The sequence below is a fragment of the Aegilops tauschii genome, chromosome 1, assembly GCF_002575655.3.
Source record: "Aegilops tauschii subsp. strangulata cultivar AL8/78 chromosome 1, Aet v6.0, whole genome shotgun sequence".
Lineage (NCBI taxonomy): Eukaryota > Viridiplantae > Streptophyta > Magnoliopsida > Poales > Poaceae > Aegilops > Aegilops tauschii.
Window position 1 is genome coordinate 454,820,328 of NC_053035.3, and position 14,267 is coordinate 454,834,594.

A 14,267-nucleotide genomic window follows, 5' to 3' on the forward strand; every position below is an offset into this window, starting at 1 on the left:
GGGGCACATGCACATGTGCCCGGCTGCATGATACGCCAATCGACGCGATCAGTGTAGTAATATGTTTAAGCGCTCGGACTAATCTATGCTGGTTTCGGTAAATGCCTTGGTTATCATCAGATACTCCTACAAGAAAGATACTACTCCTCTGCTCAGTTATTAATTATAATAATAACCAACGCGCGTCGCTGTTGTTTAATCTCTCGCGAGCCGCGACGCACTCACGCGCAGAAGGATGTTTCCCGTTTTACCATTCTCTATGCGAGACAGGATGAACCGAAAAGCGCGCCCCGCCGTCGACGCGGATCTTCACCGGCGGCGGCGTCTCTGGCTGGCCACTGCCGTCCGTCGGAGCGTCGGAGTTTCGGGCGGCGGCGGCGCAAACGGCCAAGCCACCGACGCGCAAAGGCGATCTAGCTGTGAGCTACTAGATCCGTTGTTTAACTAACCACCGCCCTGTACCAACCAGCGGGATAACCTTGCCGTCGCTGTCCAGCACATATTTGACCGGTGTGGACACATGTCAGCGTCGATCACCCGTGGCGCGTCAGGTCCTTTTCGTGGTAATAAGGAACAACAAATTCGTGCCGAACTAGTGGCCAGAATTTCCGAAAGGGGTACAGCGAGTGAGTGAACAGCAGCAGAAGTGGAATGGCGTTGCTTGGACACTTGGACTTGGGTGGCACGTTCCGATGATGATCAATCAATGGGGTCCGAACCAGCAGCCAAAGTAGATCCACATACTACTTCTTATCAGTTATACCACCGACGGTCTTATCATGATGAACGAAGCTCAGAGGCGGCACGTTCCTTAAATAGGGAAAAGTTTGCACAAAGTGAACAACATAATAAACCGTTGTGCTACGGTCCAATCCAAAGGCGCGGCAAAGCGCAGACACGACGAGGTTTTTGCTGCACCGCACACGGCGCACCGGCTGGCTCCACCGCAGTCCAACAAACAAACTCTGGTGATGTCCACGCGCGTCGGGAAGTCAGGGCCAGAACAGAAGCGCGGCGTGATCGGCGGAGGCGACGAAATGGACGCGCGCACGGGGCGGGGCGAGCCGACAACCGGCGCCGAATGAACGAACGGAGACCCACAGGCCAGCTGAGATGAGATCGGATCTGATCGGCAGCCACAACAACCACGCGGACAAGCGTCACCACTTGGACTGCGGCAGAGGCGAGCGGGATTGATGAGGCCGGCACGCGGCCAGACGCAGAGCGGCGTCCGTCGACCCGTCGGCAGATGCTAACAGGAGTGAAAGGGAAGCCACGCGATGATCTAGGCCGTCGCTCTGGTGCGCCGGTGTGCTGGATGCCGCACCGTCTAACAAGCCGGTGGTTTTTCTAGTAGTAGTAGTAGCATAATAATCAATCAATTTAATTTTTGGAGAGGAGACGAGGAAAGCCGGGTGGCTGGAAAGAAGGGACATGCGGGAATGATAAGGGCCACCAGGGCCGGGAAAGGAAAGCTGCCGATCCAAACCAAAAGCGGCGGTGCGCGCTCCTTCCCCTCGTCCACACCCCACAACTTGACCCCCACCCTACACACACACACACCCGGCAAGACAAGAGCAGAGCAGAGCACGAGCGCGAGCAGCCTAACTCACGCCTCCCCTCCCCACTGTGCCTGCCTCTGCCCGTTCATTCCCTCCCATCCCCGGTTCCGTCTGTCCCCACCGAGCTCCACGCATCCGGCCAGCTCCCCCGCCGGATCTGGGCCGGAGGAGGGGCGCCCGCCTCCCTCTTCTGCTGCCCGCATCTAGCCAGCCAGCCAGGAGCGAGGAAGAGGAGGAGGAGGAGCAGGAGGGGGAAGGAGGGATCGAGCGGCGGCGATGAAGGCGGTGGAGCGGGCGAAGCTGGTGCGGAGCCTGCGGCAGGAGTCGCGGCGGCTGCGCCTGCTCGTGCTCGTCATCGGCTTCTTCCTCGTCACCCTCACCTTCGTCGTCCTCTCCAAGCCCGACGCCCTGCTCTTCAACCGTACGCACGCCGCACTCAACACTCACCCTCCGATTCTTTCTTCCTTTCTTTCTTTCCTCCTTCCATTCTTCATTTCCTTCTTGCAACCAAGCAAGGAATCATTCGCTCGCTGGTAAAATGGTAACTGACCGGACCGCCCGCTTGCCCCCTCCTCATTCGCAGTGAACGGCCGGCTGTCGGTGGACGACGCGCCGCGCTCGCTCCTGATCCGCCAGGCCACCGACGCCACTGCCGGCGCCGACCCCGACCAGAGATCCGCCGCCGCCGCCGCCGCCGCCCAGGACCCCAAGGTGCTGGACGACTTCGAAGACGCCGAAGCCAACACCAAAGGTTAATTACCACCTCCAAATCAAATCCTGGGGCCTAGCCTCAATTAGTTATCCTAGCAGTACTATTTTATCTTGGAATTTCTCGACTGAGATGTCCCTCGGCGACAGGGACCACCAAAGACTCGGAGGAGAGGGCGCACACCGTCCGCGATCCTCAGCAGAGCGCCAAAAAGGGGCCTGAACCCCGGCTGTTAGGTGCGCGGTAGCCCTCGAATCCCCCAATAATTTCTTTGTCCGATGCCCACCGAGCTTGTTGCCTTGTGATCCCATCCACGGGCTCCAGATTGCAACGGATTTGGCCTCCTCGAATCGATGCTCAACTTCCTGCTTTTTGTGTGTCAACTTTACCATCTTTTAGGCACTAGTGGAGGTGAAGGGGAGAAGAAAGGGCATCGCAAGGTGACCCTCCCAACCGTCTCGAACTATACCATCCGTGACGCCGAGGACGGCGACAATGCCAAGCCGCAGCAAGGTAGCTGATTCGCAGTACTTCTCATGTTTCTTGGTCTAGCCGTTGGTAATTAGGTGTTTGATTGGAGAATTGTTAGTTAATAAGTGTGATGGTACTTACTTGCTCCTCTGGTTGGTGTGTCTGCAGGTAGCAAACCAGAAACAGAAAATAAGCTTGAAATGGTCGCCGGCAAAGGCGACGGATCTCAGCAACAAGGTAGTACGAAATAAAAACATATGCCATGAGATCAAATTCATCATATGTTCATCTGAATCTGCTGGTTTTGTTCCTAATTCAAAGCACACTGTTCTATTGAGTCATCTTTAGGTTGATGGGCACTTTGCACATCTGCAATGAGATATTGTCATATGCATATGTCCAACTCTTCTCTATTTCCTCTGATTCAGTTATCTACTTCATGCATCTTGCAGATTGGGATAACGCGGAATGGGAGAGCAAGCCACTTTGTGATTTCTCAAACTTCAGAGCTAATGTCTGCGAGATGCGGGGCAACATCAGGATTCACCCAAATGCGAGTTCGGTGATGTACATGGAACCTGCCAGCTCAAAGAGAAATGAGCTGTGGAAACTTAAACCCTACCCTCGTAAAGGTGATGAACTCTGCCTCAGCAAAGTTACAGAGCTGACGGTGAAATCAAGCAAGGTGGCACCTGAGTGTACCAAGTACCACAATGTGCCCGTTGTGGTCTTTGCTCTGACTGGATACACCGGAAACCTGTTCCACGACTTCACCGACGCGCTTGTCCCCCTCTTCACGACGGCAAGTGAGTTCAATGGCGAGGTTCAATTCCTCATCACAGATATGGCTATTTGGTGGACAAGGAAGTACCATGTGGTGTTTAAGAAGCTATCCAACTACCCCTTGATAGATTTCAACAAAGATACTGATGTGCATTGCGCCAAGCATGCTATTGTTGGCCTTCATGCTTACATGGAGTTCACCATTGACCCCTCCAAGGCTCCTCACAACTACACCATGGTGGATTTCAACAGATTCATGCGCAGGACGTATGAGTTGCCTAGGGAGGCCGTGTCTGCGCTCGGCGAGATCCCCAAGGCCAAGCCGAGACTGCTCATCATCTCAAGGCAGAGAACAAGAATGTTCCTCAACCTCCCGGAGATCATCGCAATGGCCGAGGGGCTGGGTTTCGAGGTCGTGGTCGAGGAAGCCAACGTGAGCTCCGACCTCTCCCAGTTCTCCAAGGTGGTGAACTCCGTCGACGTGATGATGGGCGTCCATGGCGCCGGGCTCACAAACTGTGTCTTCCTGCCACACAATGCCACGTTGATCCAGATCGTGCCGTGGGGTGGCATAGAAGGCGTGTGCCGGATCGACTTCGGCGACCCGGCGGAGCAGATGGGCCTGCGGTACAAGCAGTACAGCATCGCCGTGCACGAGAGCAGCCTCACCGACCAGTACCCGCTGGACCATGAGATCTTCAAGAACCCGCTGGCCTTCCACAAGGGGTTCGAGTTCATCAAGGAGACCTTCATGGACAAGCAGAATGTCAGGCTTGACTGCAACCGGTTCAAGCCTGTGCTGCTGCAGACCCTTGATCTGCTAAACCAATAAGATAAGAACTACTGATCCGCCATTGGCCATTGTATTAGATGGTTCTCCATACACCTTTTTTTTCTGTTTCACCCTTCTTCTCTTCTCTTTTCTTCTCTAGTAAAAATTTGTTGATCGCCTTCTAGTACATGAGCAAGGAACAGAGTTATCTGTCTAGAATTACATGGATATGAAGCTGGGATGTCCATGATTTGTCGTTTATAGCATATTTATTGTCTGGAAATAGAAGAAAAACAATACATTTTTTCTTTGTAAATTGTTGTACACCTGTTGCCGTATTGGGCATGGAAATATCAGTGCATGAGGCGTAGTGATCAGGTCAGTGAGGAGGAATGTTCGAGGCCTACTGACACCGAGCACCAATAGGAATTTACAAGGTGGAGATCACCATTTCTGTGCTGTGTGATTCATCTGATTCTTCTCACTTTTTTGCTGTGCACCATTTTTTGATCTAATTAGGTGTCAGGTGCTAGAAGTTTGGCTGACCAGGCCTCTTTCTTTTATTTTTCTTTTCAGTTTTTGCTGGTGAGGAAAACCGAAAGCCTATGGTTATTGATCTACTTAGGTGTGATTTGGACGTGCTAAAAGTTTAGCTGACCAGGCATTTTTTACTTGAAGTTTTTGAAGTTGGTTGACTAACCTTTTGAACCAGCACATATGTTTTGTTGTTGGCTAGTCAACTCAAATAACCCTCTTCCTTCCCAAGGCGATTAGAGTAAAGTCTCCCTCCTCGCGATCTCCGCATGTGAGCACGTGGATCCGCATCCTCTCTGCCTGTTGCTCCGGCAGCCGGTGGTGGGGAGTGAAATCCTGGTGCCTGTCGCTCCGTCACCCAGCGATGGGGAGTGAAATCCTGGTGCCTCGGCTCCAGCTAGTAGGTAGGTTAGGGTTTTAGTCCTCGCAGAGGCGACGCTTGAGCGGATGGCTACACTCTACCTTCGAGTCGGTCTTCTGGTCTTTGATCCTCCTCAAGTTTGTCCGTCGGGACAGATTAGATTAGATGAAGTTCCGACATAAATTCCTGCCGTCTCCTCGGAGCGGCGAGGTTAGGGTTTCTCAACTTGCGTACGTGACAATGAGATTTGGTGTCAGGTTCACGTTCATTGCATTGATTAAGGGGGTTCAACTTCAACGAATGCGGCCCGGGGCGTTTGTTCTTAGGGGCACGTGCACGAAGATTTCCAGACTGTCATGAACAAGGTCAAACTGTTTTAGAGAACTTAATATAATTTCCATATGTTTAAGGTGCTTTGTACTTCTGTGAATCTTTATAACAAATATGTCTTTGTTTAAAAAAAGTAAAGTCAAATAAAAAATTAGCAGGAAAATAAATAAATCCTAAAACGTAAAAGAAGAGCGGAAAGATGAAACTAATGGTGGCAATTGAACATAGTGAGTTTACCAACAAAGTGTAATGCAACCAATAGTGACAACTGAACATACTGAATTTTTTTCAACACACATGCTCACATACGCTCAACCCTACAGAGTGCTAAATATAGGACTTGAACCCGGTGGGTTGACTATTAAAGAAACCTAATCATCTTACACACTTCCTCTATTTTTATATACAAAACCACAAACTCATATTACAGATATCAAGGTAAAATTTAGTGTCTTGCTTTGTAAACCAACTTTTCTTTTCTTTTCTGAGATCATTAATACGCTGCATGCATGCAGAGAAGGGATTGAAAGCTGAGTGGAGTGTTATTATGACTGCATGCATGCAAGTATTAAGCAGGTTATTAATGCAAGGAAATATCATTAACTTTTGTCTCATTTACTGTTGATAGCCTTGTATAGATGCAAATTGTATTTTTTATAGTGGCCTTGTATAAGTAAATGAAGGGAGTACTGACTTTTACTGCCAAATCTCTACTCCTAAAGGGGAGTTGGTAGTCTCGCCTCGCTTCCACCGATTCATCGGCAAACCCTACATTACGTCCGCGGGTATCTTATAGGCGGCCTTTCGCCCATTTGATGGGTGCATTAATTCAATCAAATCGGTACTTTCCCAAAAATAACATCACACATTAACTCATTCAAATCAAATCTTAAGAAATCTCAATTAAATTCAAACTTTCCTTGTCTCCACTACTTATACCGAAATCAAATCAAATCTTACCAAAACATCCACTATAATCAAAGTTGATTCCCCAAAACAACATCACACATTAACTCATTCAAATCAAATCTTAAGAAATCCCAACTAAATCCAAACTTTCCTTGCCTTCCATTTATACCAAATAAAATCAAATCTTACCAAAATATCCACTATAATCAAAGTTGGTCGGCCCATTTGACGCGGGCACGCCTTTCTTTTTCTATGTTTCATTTTTTGATTTATTTTTTATGGTTTCATTTTTCTATAACCAATAGGTTGGTTTTTAATTGGCATACTACCAAAATCAACACAGACCTGTACATCATGGTGAGTTTGTGTTGGGGATCGTAGTAGAATTTTAAAATTTCCTACGCATCACCAAGATCCATCTATGGAGTATACTAGCAACGAGGGGAAAGGAGTGCATCTACATACCCTTGTAGATCGCGAGCGGAAGCGTTCCAATGAACGGGGTTGATGGAGTCATACTCGCCGTGATCCAAATCACCGATGACCGAGTGCCGAACGGACGGCACCTCCGCGTTCAACACACGTACGGAGCAGCGACGTCTCCTCCTTCTTGATCCAACAAGGGGGAAGGAGAGGTTGATGGAGATCCAGCAGCACGACGGCGTGGTGGTGGAAGTAGCGGGGATCTCGGCAGGGCTTCGCCAAGCTTCTGCGAGAGGGAGAGGTGTTGCAGGGGGAGAGGGAGGCGCCAGGGGCTGTGTTGTTGCTGCCCTCCCTCCCCCCCACTATATATAGGGACCTCTGGGGGGGCGCCGGCCCTGGGAGATCAGATCTCCAAGGGGGGGCGGCGGCCAAGGGGGAAGGGGGGTGGCTTCCCCCCCAAGCCAAGTGGGGCGCCCCCCACCCCCAGGCTTTCCAACCCTAGGCGCAGGGGGAGGCCCATGGGGGGGCGCCCCAGCCCACTAAGGGCTGGTTCCCTTCCCACTTCAGCCCATGGGGCCCTCCGGGATAGGTGGCCCCACCCGGTGGACCCCCGGGACCCTTCCGGTGGTCCCAGTACAATACCGATAACCCCCAAAACTTTCCCGGTGGCCGAAACTGGACTTCCCATATATAATTCTTCATCTCCGGACCATTCCGGCACTCCTCGTGACGTCCGGGATCTCATCCGGGACTCCGAACAACTTTCGGGTTTCCGCATACTAATATCTCTACAACCCTAGCGTCACCGAACCTTAAGTGTGTAGACCCTACGGGTTCGGGAGACATGCAGACATGACTGAGACGCCTCTCCGGTCAATAACCAACAGCGGGATCTGGATACCCATGTTGGCTCCTACATGTTCCACGATGATCTCATCGGATGAACCATGATGCCGAGGATTCAATCAATCCCGTATACAATTCCCTTTGTCAATCGGTATGTTACTTGCCCGAGATTCGATCGTCGGTATCCCAATACCTTGTTCAATCTCGTTACCGGCAAGTCTCTTTACTCGTACCGTAATGCATGATCCCGTGGCTAACTCCTTAGTCACATTGAGCTCATTATGATGATGCATTACCGAGTGGGCCCAGAGATACCTCTCCATCATACGGAGTGACAAATCCCAGTCTCGATCCGTGCCAACTCAACAGACACTTTCGGAGATACCCGTAGTGTACCTTTATAGTCACCCAGTTACGTTGTGACGTTTGGCACACCCAAAGCACTCCTACGTTATCCGGGAGTTGCACGATCTCATGGTCTAAGGAAAAGATACTTGACATTGGAAAAGCTCTAGCAAACGAACTACACGATCTTTGAGCTATGCTTAGGATTGGGTCTTGTCCATCACATCATTCTCCTAATGATGTGGATCCCGTTATCAATGACATCCAATGTCCATAGTCAGGAAACCATGACTATCTGTTGATCAACGAGCTAGTCAACTAGAGGCTTACTAGGGACACGTTGTGGTCTATGTATTCACACATGTATTACGATTTACGGATAACACAATTATAGCATGAACAATAGACAATTATCATGAACAAGGAAATATAATAATAACCATTTATTATTGCCTCTAGGGCATATTTCCAACAGTCTCCCACTTGCACTAGAGTCAATAATCTAGTTACATTGTGATGAATCGAACACCCATAGCGTTCTGGTGTTGATCAGGTTTTGCTCTAGGGAGAGGTTTAGTCAACGGATCTGCTACATTCAGATCCGTATGTACTTTACAAATATCTATGTCTCCATTCTGAACACTTTCATGAATGGAGTTGAAGCGACGCTTGATATGCCTGGTCTTCCTATGAAACCTGGGCTCCTTGGCAAGGGCAATAGCTCCAGTGTTGTCACAGAAGAGAGTCATCGGGCCCGACGCATTGGGAATCACCCCTAGGTCGGTAATGAACTCCTTCATCCAGATTGCTTCTTGCGCTGCCTCTGAGGCTGCCATGTACTCCGCTTCACATGTAGATCCCGCCACGACGCTTTGCTTGCAACTGCACCAGCTTACTGCCCCTCCATTCAAAATATACACGTATCCGGTTTGTGACTTCGAGTCATCCAGATCTGTGTCGAAGCTAGCATCGACGTAACCCTTTACGATGAGCTCTTCGTCACCTCCATAAACGAGAAACATATCCTTAGTCCTCTTCAGGTACTTCAGGATATTCTTGACCGCTGTCCAGTGTTCCATGCCGGGATTACTTTGGTACCTTCCTACCAAACTTACGGCAAGGTTTACATCAGGTCTGGTACACAGCATGGCATACATAATAGACCCTATGGCCGAGGCATAGGGGATGACACTCATCTTTTCTCTATCTTCTGCCGTGGTCGGGCATTGAGCCGTGCTCAATTGCACACCTTGCAATACAGGCAAGAACCCCTTCTTGGACTGATCCATATTGAACTTCTTCAATATCTTGTCAAGGTACGTACTCTGTGAAAGACCAATGAGGCGTCTTGATCTATCTCTATAAATCTTGATGCCTAATATATAAGCAGCTTCTCCAAGGTCCTTCATTGAAAAACACTTATTCAAATAGGCCTTTATACTTTCCAAGAATTCTATATTATTTCCCATCAATAGTATGTCATCCACATACAATAAGAGAAATGCTACAGAGCTCCCACTCACTTTCTTGTAAACACAGGCTTCTCCATAAGTCTGTGTAAACCCAAACGCTTTGATCATCTCATCAAAGCGAATGTTCCAACTCCGAGATGCTTGCACCAGCCCATAGATTGAGCGCTGGAGCTTGCATACTTTGTCAGCATTCTTAGGATCGACAAAACCTTCCGGCTGCATCATATACAATTCTTCCTTAAGAAAGCCGTCAAGGAATGCCGTTTTGACGTCCATTTGCCATGTCTCATAATCATAGAATGCGGCAATTGCTAACATGATTCGGACGGACTTCAGCTTCGCTACGGGTGAGAAAGTCTCATCGTAGTCAACCCCTTGAACTTGTCGATAACCCTTAGCGACAAGTTGAGCCTTATAGATGGTCACATTACCATCCGCGTCTGTCTTCTTCTTAAAGATCCATTTATTTTCTATGGCTCGCCGATCATCGGGCAAGTCAGTCAAAGTCCATACTTCGTTTTCATACATGGATCCTATCTCGGATTTCATGGCTTCTAGCCATTTGTCGGAATCCGGGCCCGCCATCGCTTCTTCATAGTTCGAAGGTTCACCGTTGTCTAACAACATGATTTCCATGACAGGGTTGCCGTACCACTCTGGTGCGGAACGTGTCCTTGTGGACCTACGAAGTTCAGCAGTAACTTGATCCGAAGCTTCATGATCATCATCATTAACTTCCTCCCCAGTCGGTGTAGGCACCACAGGAACATCTTCCCGCGCTGCGCTACTTTCCGGTTCGGAAGGGGTGACTATCACCTCATCAAGTTCCACTTTCCTCCCACTCAATTCTTTCGAGAGAAACTCTTTCTCCAGAAAGGACCCATTCTTGGCAACAAAGATCTTGCCTTCGGATCTGAGGTAGAAGGTATACCCAATAGTTTCCTTGGGGTATCCTATGAAGACGCATTTTTCCGACTTGGGTTCAAGCTTTTCAGGTTGAAGTTTCTTGACATAAGCATCGCATCCCCAAACTTTTAGAAACGACAGCTTAGGTTTCTGCCCAAACCATAATTCATACGGTGTCGTCACAACGGATTTCGACGGAGCCCTATTTAAAGTGAATGCGGCAGTCTCTAAAGCATAGCCCCAAAATGAGAGCGGTAGATCGGTAAGAGACATCATAGATCGCACCATATCCAATAGAGTGCGATTACGATGTTCGGACACACCGTTTCGCTGAGGTGTTCCAGGCGGCGTGAGTTGTGAAACGATTCCATATTTCCTTAAGTGCGTACCAAATTCGTGACTTAAATATTATCCACCACGATCTGATCGTAAGAATTTTATTTTCCTGTCACGTTGATTCTCAACCTCACTCTGAAATTCCTTGAACTTTTCAAAGGTTTCAGACTTGTGTTTCATTAGGTAGACATACCCATATCTACTTAAGTCATCAGTGAGAGTGAGAACATAACGATATCCTCCGCAAGCCTCAACACTCATTGGACCGCACACATCGGTATGTATGATTTCCAATAAGTTGGTTGCTCGCTCCATTGTTCCGGAGAACGGAGTCTTGGTCATCTTACCCATGAGGCATGGTTCGCACGTGTCAAATGATTCGTAATCAAGAGACTCCAAAAGTCCATCTGCATGGAGCTTCTTCATGCGCTTGACACCAATGTGACCAAGGCGGCAGTGCCACAAGTATGTGGGACTATCGTTATCAACTTTACATCTTTTGGTATTCACACTATGAATATGTGTAACATCACGTTCGAGATTCATCAAGAATAAACCATTGACCAGCGGGGCATGACCATAAAACATATCTCTCATATAAATAAAACAACCATTATTCTTGGATTTAAATGAGTAGCCATCTCGAATTAAACGAGATCCAGATACAATGTTCATGCTCAAAGCTGGCACTAAATAACAATTATTGAGGTTTAAAACTAATCCCGTAGGTAGATGCAGAGGTAGCGTGCCGACGGCGATCACATCGACCTTGGAACCATTCCCGACGCGCATCATCACCTCGTCCTTCGCCAGTCTCCGCTTATTCCGCAGTTCCTGTTTTGAGTTACAAATATGAGCAACCGCACCGGTATCAAATACCCAGGAGCTACTACGAGTACTGGTAAGGTACACATCAATTACATGTATATCACATATACCTTTGGTGTTGCCGGCCTTCTTGTCCGCTAAGTATTTGGGGCAGTTCCGCTTCCAGTGACCACTTCCCTTGCAATAAAAGCACTCAGTCTCAGGCTGTTGGGGAACGTAGCAGAAATTCAAAATTTTCTACGCATCACCAAGATCAATCTATGGAGTAATCTAGCAACGAGGGGAAGGGGAGTGCATCTACATACCATTGTAGATCGCGATGCGGAAGCGTTGCAAGAACGCGGATGAAGGAGTCGTACTCGTAGCGATTCAGATCGTGGTTGATTCCGATCTAAGCACCGAAGAACGGTGCCTCCGCGTTCAACACACGTGCAGCCCGGTGACGTCTCCCACGCCTTGATCCAGCAAGGAGAGAGGGAGAGGTTGGGGAAGACTCCGTCCAGCAGCAGCACGACGGCGTGGTGGTGATGGAGGAGCGTGGCAATCCTGCAGGGCTTCGCCAAGCACCGCGGGAGAGGAGGAGGGAGAGAGGTAGGGCTGCCCCAAGAGAGAGAGGTTCTCGTGTGTATGGCAGCCCCAAAACCTCAAGTATATATAGGGGAGGGGGAGGGGCTGCGCCCCCATCTAGGGTTCCCCCCCAAGGGGTGCGGCCAGCCCTAGATGGGACTTGGGGGGGCGGCCAAGGGGGGAAGAAAGGGGGGCGCCCCACTAGATGGGCCTTAGGCCCATCTGAGCCTAGGGTTTCCCCCTTCCCCCCCTTCCAGCGCCCTGGGCCTCTTGTGGGAGGCGCACCAGCCCACCTAGGGGCTGGTCCCTTCCCACACTTGGCCCACGCAGCCCTCTGGGGCTGGTGGCCCCACCTGGTGGACCCCCGGGACCCTCCCGGTGGTCCCGGTACATTACCGATAGCACCCGAAACTTTTCCGGTGACCAAAACATGACTTCCCATATATAAATCTTTACCTCCGGACCATTCCGGAACTCCTCGTGATGTCCGGTATCTCATCCGGGACTCCGAACAACATTCGGTAACCACGTATATCTATTCCCTATAACCCTAGCGTCATCGAACCTTAAGTGTGTAGACCCTGCGGGTTCGGGAACCATGCAGACATGACTGAGACGTTCTCCGGTCAATAACCAACAGCGGGATCTGGATACCCATGTTGGCTCCCACATGTTCCACGATGATCTCATCGGATGAACCACGATGTCGGGGATTCAATCAATCCCGTATACAATTCCCTTTGTCAATCGGTATGTTACTTGCCCGAGATTCGATCGTCGGTATCCCGATACCTTGTTCAATCTCGTTACCGGCAAGTCTCTTTACTCATTCCGTAACACATCATCCCGTGATCAACTCCTTGGTCACATTGTGCACATTATGATGATGTCCTACCGAGTGGGCCCAGAGATACCTCTCCGTTTACACGGAGTGACAAATCCCAGTCTCGATTCGTGCCAACCCAACAGACACTTCCGGAGATACCTGTAGTGCACCTTTATAGCCACGCAGTTACGTTGTGACGTTTGGTACACCCAAAGCATTCCTACGGTATCCGGGAGTTGCACAATCTCATGGTCTAAGGAAATGATACTTGACATTAGAAAAGCTCTTAGCAAACGAACTACACGATCTTGTGCTAGGCTTAGGATTGGGTCTTGTCCATCACATCATTCTCCTAATGATGTGATCCCGTTATCAACGACATCCAATGTCCATGGCCAGGAAACCGTAACCATCTATTGATCAACGAGCTAGTCAACTAGAGGCTTACTAGGGACATGGTGTTGTCTATGTATCCACACATGTATCTGAGTTTCCTATCAATACAATTCTAGCATGGATAATAAACGATTATCACGAACAAGGAAATATAATAATAACCAATTTATTATTGCCTCTAGGGCATATTTCCAACAGCCTCCCACTTGCACTAGAGTCAATAATCTAGTTCACATCACCATGTGATTAACACTCACAAGTCACATCACCATGTGACCAACATCTAAAGAGTTTACTAGAGTCAACAATCTAGTTCACATCACTATGTGATTAACACTCAATGAGTTCTGGTTTGATCATGTTATGCTTGTGAGAGAGGTTATTAGTCAACGGGTCTGAACCTTTCAGATCCGTGTGTGCTTTACGAATATCTATGTCATCTTGTGGATGCTACCACGCGCTACTTGGAGCCATTTCAAATAACTGCTCTACTATACGAATCCGGTTTACTACTCAGAGTCATCCGGATTAGTGTCAAAGTTCGCATCGACGTAACCCTTTACGACGAACTCCTTTTCACCTCCATAATCGAGAAAATTCCTTAGTCCACTACATACTAAGGATAAGTTCGACCGCTGTCATGTGATCCATTCCCGGCTCACTATTGTACCCCTTGACCAACTCATGGCAAGGCACACTTCATGTGCGGTACACAACATAGCATACTGTAGAGCCTACGTCTAAAGCATAGGGGACGACCTTCGTCCTTTCTCTCTCTTCTGCTGTGGTCAGGTCTTGAGTCTTACTCAATACTCACACCTTGTAACACAGCCAAGAACTCCTTCTTTGCTGATCTATTTTGAACTCTTTCAAAATCTTGTCAAGGTGTGC

The 14,267-nt window shown here is 49.0% G+C and overlaps 1 protein-coding gene across 1 annotated transcript; it reads left to right on the plus strand.

Annotated features, from left to right (window-relative positions):
- Nucleotides 1-842: 842 nt before the first annotated feature.
- Nucleotides 843-4,613, plus strand: LOC109770863 (alpha-1,3-arabinosyltransferase XAT2). Its single transcript, XM_020329576.4, has 6 exons — nucleotides 843-1,983; nucleotides 2,146-2,313; nucleotides 2,421-2,507; nucleotides 2,671-2,784; nucleotides 2,911-2,979; nucleotides 3,195-4,613. Exons 1-6 carry the CDS (start codon nucleotides 1,839-1,841, stop codon nucleotides 4,355-4,357), a joined length of 1,746 nt encoding a protein of 581 aa, XP_020185165.1. The 5' UTR covers nucleotides 843-1,838; the 3' UTR covers nucleotides 4,358-4,613.
- Nucleotides 4,614-14,267: the final 9,654 nt, after the last annotated feature.